Source organism: Rhinatrema bivittatum, chromosome 2, assembly GCF_901001135.1.
Source record: "Rhinatrema bivittatum chromosome 2, aRhiBiv1.1, whole genome shotgun sequence".
Lineage (NCBI taxonomy): Eukaryota > Metazoa > Chordata > Amphibia > Gymnophiona > Rhinatrematidae > Rhinatrema > Rhinatrema bivittatum.
In genome coordinates this window covers 564,373,229-564,387,697 of record NC_042616.1, presented here as the reverse complement: position 1 = coordinate 564,387,697, position 14,469 = coordinate 564,373,229, and the positions used below count along the sequence as shown (strand labels likewise).

At 40.6% G+C, this 14,469-nt stretch overlaps 1 protein-coding gene across 2 annotated transcripts in view; it reads left to right on the top strand.

Annotated features, from left to right (window-relative positions):
* LOC115085194 (cadherin-7) overlaps positions 1-14,469 on the top strand; it is a 351,275-nt gene that overhangs the window by 114,849 nt on the left and 221,957 nt on the right. For both annotated transcript variants that reach the window (XM_029590921.1, XM_029590920.1), the window contains exon 2: positions 7,194-7,488. In XM_029590921.1, coding sequence (XP_029446781.1) covers positions 7,194-7,488 — 295 coding nt within the window. The remainder of the gene's footprint in view (positions 1-7,193; positions 7,489-14,469) is intronic.

The window sequence follows — 14,469 nt, the reverse complement described above, 5'->3', positions numbered from 1 at the left end:
TGTTCGTAACATGGTAACAGAAAGGAACGAACAAATGACTATACATGGTATTTGATGAGAACGAACAATTGACTGCCTTAGTTCCTCATCCTCTTTCATTTCCTAATGCTGTGGACAGTGTGGCACAGCTGACTTGAGATTCACTGTGGGAAGGATGGAAGACCGGCAGGAGAGGGGAAGAATCAGAGGTCTGATGGAGGAAAAGTTGAGAGAGAATTAGAATCAGAGGTCTGTCAAGGGAGCAGGGACGTAGGAGTTTCATCACTAGGCCCTGAATTGGGGGATTGTGTGACAAGAGGGGGAAGATCAGAGGTTTAGTAGTTCTGGGGGAGGAGGAAGATTAGAGATCTGTGGCTTGTGGGGGCAGAAGATGTCAGTAGCATGCTGACAAAAGTGCTCTCATAAGTCAACTAACGGCATTTGTCCTTTGGCTTGCCAGCCAAAGATACAGTGCAGTGCGTTGCTGAGCTTCTAATTTCCAAAGTAACTTTAAAGCACTATATTCATTCTTTGTTTCTGTTCAAATTCTTTGAAAAAAATAGAACCTTAAGCTGTGTAGGCAGGCAAGAGTGGGAGTTTTGATGAAGTTTATGTAAATAACTTATTAGCAGCTTGTTGATTACTATTTGGGAAGCTGTGTATGTCAATATGACATGCATCTCATGTATGTTTTTGGAGACACTTTCTTCATAATTATCCCACATCATTTAGTGCTTTTTGATCTTTAATATTTTCTATATTTCAAAAGCAGTTTATTCATTTCACAGGGACCTTTGTACTTATGGGCATTACTATTAGTATTCACGTTAAACATATATTAATGCATAAATTAGTTAATGCCAATATACCAAGCATGATAACTCATGCTATTTTCATGCGAGTTAGCATTACTGCTGGTTCCCAAATCATGTGCCAAATGTGCAAAAGGAAAAAAAAAAATATAATAATGCTGGCAAGCTCAATTCTTTTGGATTTAGTGCTGTGGCTAACATTTATTTCATTTATTTATTTTTAAAAAACATTGTTTACCATATTATCCTGCATTCTAAATAATGTACAGTGCAACATAAAATCAAACAGAAATTGTAACAAAATCATAAACTCAATAAGCATAATCCCAGTCACTATTACAATCAAAGTTAAGTTTCATAAAAACTGACTAAAATCAATTCTAGGTACTTACATAGATGATAAATCTGGTTAACTCTTTGGCTGCACCAAATGCCAGTGAACAGTGCATTCAGAAAGTATTCAGACCCCTTCACTTTTTCTACATTTTTTCATGTTACAGCCTTATTCTAAATTGATAATATGCATTTTTTCCCTACTCAATCTACACACAATTTTATTTATTTATTTAAGTTTTTATATACCATCATTAAGTTATTCACCATCATAACGGTTTACAATAGGGCACCTATAACAAAAAATATGGGTCGTACATTACATAGGTGGTGCCATTATTATTCGGTAACAAAAAGGCGTTTATTTGGGGGAAGGAGTGTTTCATAGTAATGTGTCCTGAAGGTTGCCTACAGTTAAAAAGGATGAGCTACTTCAGTAAGGAGCGTTAAATTAGGCATTCGGTGCTTTATGAGCATTTCTTTGCTTAATTGCCCGCATCACTTTTCTTTCTTGAAGGCTTGTATGAAAAGCCAGGTTTTGAGCTGTGTTTTGAAAAGTTTGTGATTGCTCTGGAGTCTAAGGTCAAGGGGCATGGAGTTCCATAATATGGGACCGGCTAGCGAAAAAGCTCCCTCCCTCACTTGGGTAAGTCTTGCGGTCTTCACAGAAGGAATGGGAAGGAGGGCTCTGTTTGCTGACCTTAAATTTCTGTGTGGGACATGTACTCTAAGTGCTGTGTTCAGCCATTCTGCTTTATCATCGTGGATGAGTTTGTGTATTAAGCACAGTGCTTTGAACTGTATTCTTTGTTCTATGGGAAGCCAATGTAGGGTGGCGAGTGTATCTGTTATGTGATCTCTTTTGTTTTTTCCAGTGAGAATTCTCGCTGCAGCATTTTGTAGAATCTGTAGTGGTCTTACTGTAGTGTTGGGTAGGCCTAGTTGCAAGGCATTACAATAGTCTGTGCTGGCGAAAATCAAAGATTGAAGTACAGTACGAAAGTTTGGTAAGGATAGTAATGGTTTCAGTTTTCTTAGAATCATGAGTTTAGCATATCCTTCCTTAACCTTCAAAGATATGTGTTGTTTGAGGTTTAGTTCATTGTTTGAGGTTTAGCTCATTGTCAATTATTACTCCGAGATTGCGAACAATACCCCATAATGATAAAACAAAATCAGGTTTGTAGAAATTTGAGCAAATTAATTTAAAAAACAAAACAAATGTCACATTTACATAAGAATTCAGACCCTTTATTCAGTACTTTGAGGTACCTTTGCAGTGATTACTGCCTCAGGCCTTCTTGGTGTAACACTAAAATATTGCACACCTGGATTTGGTGATTTTCTCCCATTCTTCTCTGCAGATCATCTCAAGCTCTGTCAGGCTGGATGGGGAGCGTCAGTGCACAGCTATTTTCAGGTCTCTCCAGAGATGTTCAATCAGGTTCAAGTCTGGGCTCTGGCTGGGCCACTGAAAGGCATTCACAGACTTGTCCTGAAGCCACTCCTGCATTGTCTTGGCTGTGTGCTTAAGGTTGTTGTCCTATTGGCAGGTGAATTATCACCCCAATATGAGGTCCAGAGCACTCTGGATCAGGTTTTGTGTACTTTTCTTAGTTCATCTTTCCCTTGATCCGGACTAGTCTCCCAGTTTCTGCAGCTGAAGAAAATCCCCACAGTATGATGTTGCCACCACCATGATTCACCGTAGAGATGATATTTCCTAGGTGATGAGCGGTGTCTGGTTTCCTCCCAACATGATGCTTGGCATTCAGGCTAAAGAGTTCAATCTTGGATTCATCAGACCAGATAATCTTATTTTTCATGTTCCGAGAGTCCTTTAAGTGCCTCTTGGCAAACTCCAAGTGGGATGTCATGTACCTTTTACTGAGGAGTGACTGCCATCTGGCCATTCTGCTAGAAGGCATGATTGGTGGAGTACTGCAGAGATGGTTGTCCTTCTGGAAGTTTCTCCCATCTCCAAAGCAGAACTCTGTGACCATCAGGTTCTTGGTCACCTCTCTGACCAAGGCCCTTTTCCCCCGATTGTTCAGTTTGATCGGGCAGCCAGCTCTAGGAAGAATCCTGGTGGTTCCAAACTTCTTCCATTTAAAAATGATGGAGATCACTGTGTTCTTCAAAACCTTCAATGCTGCAGCAATTTTTTAGTACCCTTCTCTAGTTCTATGCCTCGACACAGTCCTGTCCCGGAGGTCTACAGACAATTCCTTTGACTTCATGACTTTGATTTTGCTCTGACATGAACTATCAACCATGGAACCTTACATAGGCCTGGATTTTCTAAAATCGCAGGGCTTTGTGAATTGTGCGGTAATGGGGAGGGGCAAAGCGATCACACCACCGCTGTGTTATCACTGCTGGCTTTCACACCCAATAGCACCACCATATTTGGAAAGGCATTTGGAAAGGCATAGACAGGTGTTTGTCTTTCCAAATCATGTCCAATCAATTGAATTTACCACAAGTGGACTCCAATCAAGTTGAAGAAACATTTAAAGCATGATCAATGGAACAAGATGCACCTTAGCTCAACTTTGAGTGTCATAACAAATGATCTGAATTCTTATGTAAATGTGATATTGCAGTTTTTGTTTTTTTATTAATTTGCAGAAATTTCTACAAACCTATTTTCTCTTTGTTATTATGTGGTATTGTGTGTAAACTGAGTAGGGAAAAATGCATATTATCCATTTTAGAATAAGGCTGTAACATAACAAAATGTGGAAAATTGAAGGATTATGAATACTTTCTGAATGCACTTTAAATGCATGAGTATTTAAAGCGTTCTACATCTTTTTGCTCCTTCCTAAGCACTGCAGGTTCCAAAAAAACCAAGGCCGCAAACTGCAAATAATCTGTCTTTAGACTCAACTAATCTAACAGCTCGAGATGATGGAACATCAAGTAAACATGGGCCCGTGGATCTCAAATTCCTCTCAGGTCTATAGATTATTAACCACCTGAGGGAAATTGGATCCCTCCTGCCAGAGAAGCATCAAATGGGTCTTCTGTTCCTATAAGTGGAAGTTTGGGGATGAGTTAACATGTCATGCACCCTCAAGAACTGATTTTAGTTAGAGAGGCAGGAGTTTGGGGCTTGCAAGACTTAAGGCCTGATTTCAGTTTTAGGGAAGGAGCAGGGAGTGAGGGGATGGATGATTTCATGTTTTCTTGTTTATTTTTTTGGGAGAAGGGCAAAATCAGGAGGACTGATTTCAATTTGAGAGGGAGATCATTTGGAGAGCTTTAGTAGGGGATGTGGGAGGAGTACACTCTGTATATATACCTTTCATACTTTCTGTGCTTGATTTATTTTATATGCATTATCATTTTTGGAATGCAAATCTCAAAAAAGATAAACTCAACATAAACAATAATTACATGATGGATAATTCAATACAATGAATACTTTTCATTTAGGATCTTTAAAAGGGTGGATCATGCTTAATATACAGGACCTGAGATGTGATATGCCTGTTACTGCCCCACTTTCTTTCTCTCCTTATCCCTTAACTTTTGCTGTATGCATGCACTCACACACAAATCCTCAAGCACACAATAACTTCAAATCTTACATCTTTACAGTGCTAATCATAAACCAATGCAAAGTGGATATTTTGTATATATAATTTACATGGACCTCTCTGAAAATTATAATTTATTTTCAATATTTGGTACATGTGCTAATAATTGATACATTGCTTATATTAAACATGTTTATGAAGGGGCTCATGTATCAGCGGTTAGGGTTAGCACTATCTGATTCTAATCTAGGGAGTAATTTTGTAACATGGTGCATAAGCCACACCAAAACATGTCACCTTTGAAAATTATTCCACCAAATCTACCCTCACAAGTTACACTTACTAAAATGTATGCATAAATTTCCCGTGAAAATCCACATGCATCCATTTTAAAATTCATATGTATGAGCATAAATCCAAACCCTTCCCCAGCTCCACCCTAGGAGTGCCTCTATTTGGTCCACATATGGGTTAATTATTGGGGATGTGAATCGGGCTTCGGACGATTGAAAATATCGGACAATATTTTCAAAATCATCAGAAATCGGGGGCTCCCCGAAAACGATAGGAAAATCTCATGATATTGATCATGGGGATTCTCATCGTTTTGGGGGAGGGCGGGAAAAATGGCACACAAAAATAACCCCTAAACCCACCCCAACCCTTTAAAACTAATCCCTTAGCTTCCCCCACCCTCCCGACCCCCCAATAAACTTTTTACAGGTACCTGGTGGTCCAGTGGGGGTCCCTGGAGTGATCTCCTGCTCCCGGGCTGTCGGCTGCCACTAATCAAAATGGCACCGATGGCCCTTTGCCCTTACCATGTGACAGGGTATCCGTGCCATTGGCTGGACCCTGTCACATGGTAGGAACACTGGATGGTCGGTGCCATTTTGTGCTCCTACCATGTGACAGGGGCTGACCAATGGCACCGGTAGCCCCTGTGACATAGTAAGAGCAAAGGCTATTGGTGTCATTTTGAATACTGGCAGCCGACGGTCTGAGTGCAGGAGGTCGCTCCCGGACCGCTGCTGGACTTTTGGCAAGTCTTGTGGGGGTCAGGAGGGTCCCCCAAGACTTGCCAAAAGCCCCTGGTGGTCCAGTGGGGGTCCGGGAGCGATCTCCTGCACTCGGGCCGTCGGGTGCCAGTAATCAAAATGGAGCCGATAGCCTTTGCCCTTACTATGTCACAGGGGCTACCGGTTCCATTGGTCAGCCCCTGTCACATGGTAGGAGCACAAGATGGCGCGGGCCATCCAGTGCTCCTACCATGTGACAGGGTCTGGCCAATGGCACGGATACCCTGTCACATGGTAAGGGCAAAGGGCCATCGGCACCATTTTGATTAGTGGCAGCCGACGGCCCGGGAGCAGGAGATCGCTCCAGGGACCCCCACTGGGCCACCAGGTACCTGTAAAAAGTTTTTTGGGGGGTCGGGAGGGTGGGGGAAGCTAAGGTATTAGTTTTAAAGGGTCGGGGTGGGTTTTTTGTTTATCTGCTCGGGCACAGCCGATAAACAAAACCGCGATCGGGCCCGATGAAAAAAAAAACCACTTGTGAATCAGAACTGGAATCTGAACCGATTCCAGTTCTGATTCACATCTCTATTAATTATAACATACATATGTCAGTTTACTCACATAATTGGGTAGGTAATCTTACAAAAGCCTATTTCTGAAGGTAAAGCACTGTTTACCCAAAGAAACATTTTTGAAAATTACCCTTCCTATATCTATACTTGAATTTTCCAATCATAAATTCAATTCGTGCTAAATTACTCATGTAGATCCAGCACAGGTTTGCATCAAGAATGCATGATAACACCACAGTGATAAATGAGCCCCTCAGTTTAAAATGGTGTTAATTTATATGGTTTAGGATCTGTTTTCTGATAAAAGAAATCCAAATAGTATATAATTGGTATGGCTGAAAAATTTGTTTTGCTTTTTTATCCCTTGAGGTTAAATATCACATTTTTTCCTGAATAGATGTGTATGTTGCAGTGCAATAAGGGCATTCAATATTTACAACAATATATAGACATGCATCCAGATTAAGGACAAATTCTTTGAACTGTATAAATTGAATTTAATTTAAGATTAATTGAAGGAAAAAACATGTTAGAATGGAATGATAGCATCTCTGTTGTTGGGTAGAAGAAAGTGAATATAGCTATGTTTTTGATGGCTCTAAACTCAATAAAACTTTATAAATTCAGCACTGCAGTATTATATAAAATGGGAAAAGCCTTTGGTAGAAAAAAAAAAGGCACCGTTGTAAAATGATAGAAAATACATTTTGAGATGGAATGGTTTGCAGAAAGAAATGAAACTGTCTTGCTCATATGTGCCAGTTGACAGATTCTAATAGTCCTTTACATGCCTGCACAATAAACATTCAGCTGATCCTTCCAAGAACAATACAATTTCATGTTCTGCTGTATAGCAAAAGAATTATTTTTACATATTTCTATGCCACTGACTCTCTTGTAAGTTAATCTCCTCTCACATCAATTTTTCACCAGCTTCACTCTGATGTTGATAAAGGAGACAGCTCTATCAAGTACATCTTGTCAGGAGAGGGGGCAAGTTCCATTTTCATTATTGATGAGAACACAGGGGATATTCATGCCACAAAGAGGCTGGATCGGGAAGAGCAGGCCTACTACACACTGCGAGCCCAAGCTCTGGACAGATTAACTAATAAACCAGTGGAACCTGAATCGGAGTTTGTCATTAAAATCCAGGACATTAATGACAATGAACCAAAATTTCTGGATGGGCCTTATACTTCTGGAGTGCCAGAAATGTCCCCAGTGGGTAAGTTTCAAATGCATGTATGTTTGTTTGGTCTGAGCAACATTTTACTTGGTAAAACCATAAATATGAATTTTGGCATTGTAAAAAATGACAATTTATTAATCTGGGTAATAAATCACACTGACTTGTGACTCTGATGCAGCTTCCATTTCCTCTCCTGCTTTTTCTACACTGCACACATTGATGTATAACTTATTTTTGCTATATCAAAATAGAACAATAGAACTGCATTTTTTAACTAAACATTTAAAGTACATTGTTTTAGGATTAGGTGATTTAGTGAGTTTCACCACTAAACAAAAAGCTCTAGACACTTAATTTAATTCCTGACCCAGTACTAAATGAATGATTTGAGAAAGCACTATTGACTGAAAAAAACAACTGTCTGCTAAGTTTAGGAATCTTTCTTTCTCATTTCCTGTGTATTCTCAATGGATTTTAATTGGATATAGCCCTGGAATAATGAATTCTTATATCCCTGCTTGTATTGAATTCACCTGGAAAGGAGCAGAAGTGTTTCTGCTTTTATGTTTGAACGTTTGGACAATTGTGTGCTGCCCCTGCACTTATAGATGTGGAATCTATAATTTTTTGTTTGAACATATTTCTTTGAAACCATAGGGCCGGATTTTAATATCAACATGCAGGCGTAGATTTGTGCGCGCAACCCGGCGTGCACAAATCTTTGCCCGATTTTATAACATGCGCGCGCAGCCGAGCGCATGTTATAAAATCCGGGGTCGGCGCGCGCAAAGGGGTGCACACTTGTGCACCTTGCGCGAGCCGAGCCCTCCGGGAGACCAACTGACTTTCCCCGTGAAGTGCTGGCGCGTGATCCCCGGGCCCAGCAGCAGTGGAGATGCCTCTGGCCACACCCACGCCCCGTCCCCAGACCGCCCCTCCCTGCCCATTTTTTCAAGCCCCGGGACTTACACGCGTCCCAGGGCTTGCGCGTGTCACGGGTTTAAAAGGGTTATGTGCTTATATTACATGCGTAACCCTTTTAAAATCCACCCCATAGTGCGACATCCGTATTTGTTCTGCTTATATTTGCAAACTATAGTTTCACTTCTATCTAACATTTTAAATCAAATGTCGGGCTCATTCCATATACTTTAATACATAGCATTATTTAGATACTCTGAAGTCAATGTTCATAGGGTTTGTCTGACTGGCTTTGGGAGCTAACTAGACAAACTCTGAGTTTTAAACTTCTTACCCTGCTGATCAGATACATTTTAGACTGGAAAACCATTATCCAGCTAAACTGTAATGGCGATAAAAGTAGGTGGCTTCAGAATTTAGCTTCGTAATTTTATGTGATTATCTCCTGTCAGAAAAATCACTCATCTAAAGTTAGTCATATAACTTAAAAAAAACTAGCAGCCGAGTAGCTGCCAATACTCACCTTGTGTCCTCCCAAGAAATGTTTACAACTGCAGTGCTGTAAAGTAGGTGCTATGCCACACTCCAGGGCAGTTTTAAAAACTGCAACACTGGCAAGTGGATGGTAATCACTACCCTCATTCTCACCTACTTGCAAAAAAAGTATAGGAGACAATCCCCATTCTCACCCCTCACCCCAGTACCCTTAAAAATATCTCCATTGCAGAGCAGGAGGAAGAGAGGCTCTTACCTTCTCCAGCTCTGCTAATATTAAGATGGTAACTTTTTAACAGGCATGCAGGCGAACATGTACGCACGTTTGCTGGCTCACACCCAGGGACAGGGCTATTTTATAACACATGTACGTATATGTGCATATGTTATAAAATAGGCTGAGCGTGCACCTATGTGCATGCAATTTTATGTTGGCACATGCATGTGCGTACAAATTCAATTTCCATCAAGCTAGTGTGTGTGTGTGTGTGTGTGGGGGGGGGGGGGTTAAAAGGGGAGTGTGTCCACGCCATTTCCAGTTTGTTCCATTCGCCCAGGCAAGGGATAGGACTTCCAGTCCCCCCTAGTTTAATAGCCTCCCTATTCCCCTGTTAATCCTGACCTATAAAACCCTGCTGACATGCCTATATTATTGTTTAATGACTTACACCCCATCCATAGCAGAAGTAGAATTATGCAGAAGAGGACTAAGATGCACTGGTTTCATTTAGAAATTCAGGAACATCCATGTTCCACACAAACCATGCCCACACACCACCCCTTTTTTAGAAAAAATAAAAATTGTGCACACAACAGGAAATAGTCGCATATCCGGGCAGCTTTTAAAATCTGCTCGGCGCTCTCCTGGTTTTGGCACGCGCTGGGCTTTTAAAATTCACCTTTAAGTGCTGAAAGATCTGACAACTATCAACACTTAATATTAATTTATTCACGTCATTCTGAATGAAAAGGCTCATTATTGGACTCTTACCTTACAGCTGTCAGAGAACAGACCAGTCCTTGCTGAATGGGGTTTGGCCTTTTTACAGACCTGTCAGAGAAGAGATCAACCATGGGTCTTTTCTTCTTGAGTGAAGTGAATAAATTAATACTAATTGCTAATATTGGTCAGAGGTCATTTTCAAAAGGTTTTATGTACATAAATGGACTTTTGAAAATGTCTACTTTTACATGCGTAACTCCTTTGAAAATTTACTCTATATGAATGAATATTGAAAAGGTTTTATGTATATATAAAGGACTTTTGAAAATTACTACCATATATGTTACTTTTATGCTTGTATTTCCTTTGAAAATTCATTCCTTAGTATTTAGCAGAAAAGAAGGAAAAAGCCTCTCCTCTGCCTGCTCTGTATTAGAGATACTTGTGGGAGTGATGATTTTCACCGATAATTTATTTTGCAGGTAGGGGATGGAGAGGATAGAAACATAGAAATGACGGCAGAAGAAGACCAAAACAGCCCATCCAGTCTGCCCAGCAAGCTTCGCACTTTTTTTTTTCTCATACTTATCTGTTTCTCTTGGCTCTTAGTAGCCTTTTGGTTCTATTTCCCTTCCATCCCCACCATTAATGTAGAGAGCAGTGTTGGAACTGCATCTAAGTGAAATATCTAGCTTAATTGGTTAGGGGTAGTAACCGCCGCAATAAGCAAGCTACACCCATGCTTATTTGTTTACCCAGACTATGTAATTCAGTCCTTGTTGGTTATTGTCTGTATATAGATCCACTTTTCTTTATTCCCCCTGCCGTTGAAGCAGAGAGCTATGCTGGATATGTGTGAAGTATCGGTCTTTCTCCCCTGCCATTGAAGCAGAGAGCTATGCTGGATATGCATTGAAAGTGAAGTATCAGGCTTATTTGGTTTGGGGTAGTAACCGCCGTAACATGCAAGCTACTCCCTGCTTTTTTGTGAATGCAAATCCTTTTTTCCACATTTCCTCTTGCCATTGAAGCTTAGAGCAATGTTGGAGTCACATTAACCGTGTATATGTTTATTGAATAAGGGTATTATCTCCAGGTAGTAGCTGTCATTCCCGCGAGCCACCCACTCTTCATTCACGTCCTCTAGACTTTATGAATCCACAGTGTTTATCCCACACCCCTTTGAAGTCCTTCACGGTTCTGGTTTTCTGGATAATGAAGAGATTCCGCACCTGCTTGGCAGTGCCACCTTTGTAAACATTTCTTAGGTACAGAAAGGGGTAGGGATCAGTTGCTGCTCAGCGACTAGGTTTTTTTTTTTTTTTTTTGGGGGGGTGGTTGTTCAATATTCAGTAAGCAGCTGATGCAGCAAAGTTACCTAAACAACTTTATATACATGTAATCCCAATTTAGTAGATGGATTAAATCTCAATGGGGATCATAAAAAGCTCAGGGTTAAGTCTCAATAATATAGTCACTGTTCCTTTTGACCTGAAACGTGAGTTCATCTCTTGGAGTGAAGGATATCCTTCAAGGCCCAGGGCTTGGGTGGAATTCATTCCTGGTGTGTTACAAAACTCTTTGAGGAAGGTACATAGATAAAAAAGGCAGGACTCACTATTTGGGTGTTCAAATAAAAGTTTACTGTGATTGATTTTGAAATAATTATATAAATAATGAATTGTCCAGGTTTGATGGCCATGTGGGAGTACAGATTTAAAGTTTCTCAACTTCAGTACAGGGGCTATAAACTTGATTATCCTCCATGGGATAAGCTGAATGGGATGTCCTGGATGTGGATGAATCCCCTCTCCACAGTAATTCCCAATCTTCAGCCCTGACTTTGTCCTGTCCCAGGATGGAAACTCCTTTGGAGTACTCCAGCTGTCTTTCTCCATCCTTCAAATCTCCTCTCCAAAATTTCTTTATTGGGTGGCCTCCCTTGAGGAAAGGCCTTGTTTGGAAGACAGTTGATAAGCCTTCCCAAAATTTGAGTAAGAAAGGACGGCAGGAAAACAACATTTCCTTCCCAAACTCAGGTAGACAAAAATAAAAACCCAGGAAAAATCTTCTCTTTACCTTGTTGGTCACCTGCAACCCTCTTTTGGATGAGGCAAAGAGGTATATAGCTCCCTCATAGCATCCTGAGCAGGGGAAACAACCTTCCAGAAAGGCATATGTTTTCACCAGAAAAAGACTCAAAAATGCAGAAAAAATGGTCAAAACTCTTCCTTTCTCAAATTCATTTCCAGCCCTAAACAAGAAGCTGGCAAGGTCTCCCCTCCTCATCTAGGCTGGGGCCTAAAATTGGGAGAACCTGATTTTAGGCCCTGAAACCCTCCTGACTTTCAAAACTAAAGCTCCAGAATGCCACTGTCTCCTCTGTCCTAGCCCCTCATCCTCCCCCCTCCCATCGTGCACCAGGAGCTCTCCATTCCAGGAAGCCTCCAGGGAGGTGCCGTTTAGAGTGGTTCACCACTCTGCTGCTAACTAACCCAAGGGTAGAAATCCAAAACCATTTAGTGGAGACCCAAAGGATCTCTACATACAAATATGTGCTGCTGAATATTTGACTAAAGTTATCTAGATAACTTTATCTGGATAGCTTTCTGCTGAGTAGCTTACTGAACTTTAACTCATGAGACTCTTGCAGAGAAAACAATTAAAAGAAATATATATATGTTTCATTATTGAACTTATACTCCTTAAAACACTCTTGGAATTACAATTTTACAGGCTGATACAGTACTGTTAACCTGCATTTGGACGTGTATTTTGGACGCGCTAGCTTTACCCCTTATTCAGTAAGGGGTAATAGCGCATCAAAAATGTGCGCCCAACCCCCCCGAGACTAATAGCGCCCACAACATGCAAATGCATGTTGATGGCCCTATTAGGTATCCCCGCACAATTCAGAAAGCAAAATGTGCAGCCAAGCCGCACATTTTACTTTCAGAAATTAGCACCTACCCAAAGGTAGGTGCTAATTTCAGTCGGCACCGGGAAAGTGCACAGAAAAGCAGTAAAAACTGCTTTTCTGTGCACCCTCCGACTTAATATCATGGCAATATTAAGTCAGAGGTCCAGAAAGTTAAAAAAAAGTTTAAAAAAAAAAATTTGAAATCAGCCCGCGGCTCGCAGGTTGAAAACCGGATGCTCAATTTTGCCGGCATCCGGTTTCCGAACCCGTGGCTGACAGCGGGCTCGAGAACCGACGCCGGCAAAATTGAGCGTCGGCTGTCAGACCCGCTAACAGCCGCCGCTTCTGTTCAAAAAGAGGCGCTAGGGATGCACTAGTGTCCCTAGCGCCTCTTTTTACCGTCGGCCTTAATTTAAATATTTTAATTTACTGAATCGCGCGCACAGGACACTGGCCTGTGCGCATGCCGGGAGAGCAGGCGCTCGCCCGCTCTCCTGCAAACTTTACTGTATCGGCCTGTAAGTCATTAACTAAAATAAACAAGAAGTGGCTTAAGTCATCAAGCTGTTATAGAACTATGTCAGGAGGAAATCAATGGATGATAAGAGAGTGATTGAAAGGAAAAATTCCAGGAACTAATTCCAGGTGTATTGCCCAACATCTACTTTCTCTTCCAATTTTGTGATATTAGTGCACCAAGGAAAGAAAAAAAAAGATTTCATTGTTTATTGATACTAGGGTGGTACCCCCAAAACCTTTTGTCCCTATTTCATTTTTGGTCCAGGGTGGGCCATTTTTGGTCCACCTCAGATCAATTGTATGAAGTTTATTTCCCTGTTTAAAAAAAAACAAAAAAAAAAAACCACACACCATCCCTTCCCTTTATGAAAATATTGAGCCCCACACCCATGAGCTCCCCTGCTCACCGTACCAACACCCGCCCACCCCCCCAGGATGCACCAAAAATCCCTGCTGGTCTTGCAGTCTCCTGCTCCTGGACTGGCAGTTGCCGTTAGTCAAAATGGTGCTGGCCACCTTTTGCCCCATCAGTAAAGCAATAAAAAAAAAAATGCAATTAAACAAATAAATAAATAAAATATGAACTCATGACTTTTCCAGCTATAATGAAAACAGAAATTCATTGAGTATTGGATTAAGGACTAAGCTTCACAAAGTACTAATATGGCAATTATCTTATAAAAGTGCATTAGTTCTCATTATTTATATCTTGAAATTTCTAATTAAACTACATTATTAAAAAATCATTAAGAAAGAAGAGTGCTTCTTAGCTTATGCAAAGTCTGAAGTCATGTACATGAAGAGGGTTTGGGAGGTCTTCATTGTGTTATTTTAAATAAAATCATATGCAAGCCAACTAGAATTGAAATATATTATATAGACTATTATACTTCTGAGGAATGAGAGATTCATTTGGAAAGCACTTCATAGAGCTATAGAAACATAGAATATTGTATAGGTAAAAACTGTAGGGCCATCTTTGTCCATTTTCCTTTCCTGTTGCATAGAGCCTACTTCATTTTTCACTTTCAGCTGGAGATCCTCTGCACTTATCCCATGATTTCTTGAATTCTGATCTATTTATGCCACCACCCTCTAAAATGCAAGATTTTTCCAAGTATCATCTACCATTTCTGTATAGAAATGTTTTCAGAGGTATACCTAAGTCAGCTTTCTTGCTTCTGAAAAATGATTGTCTCCTGTGTATTTTATACATTTT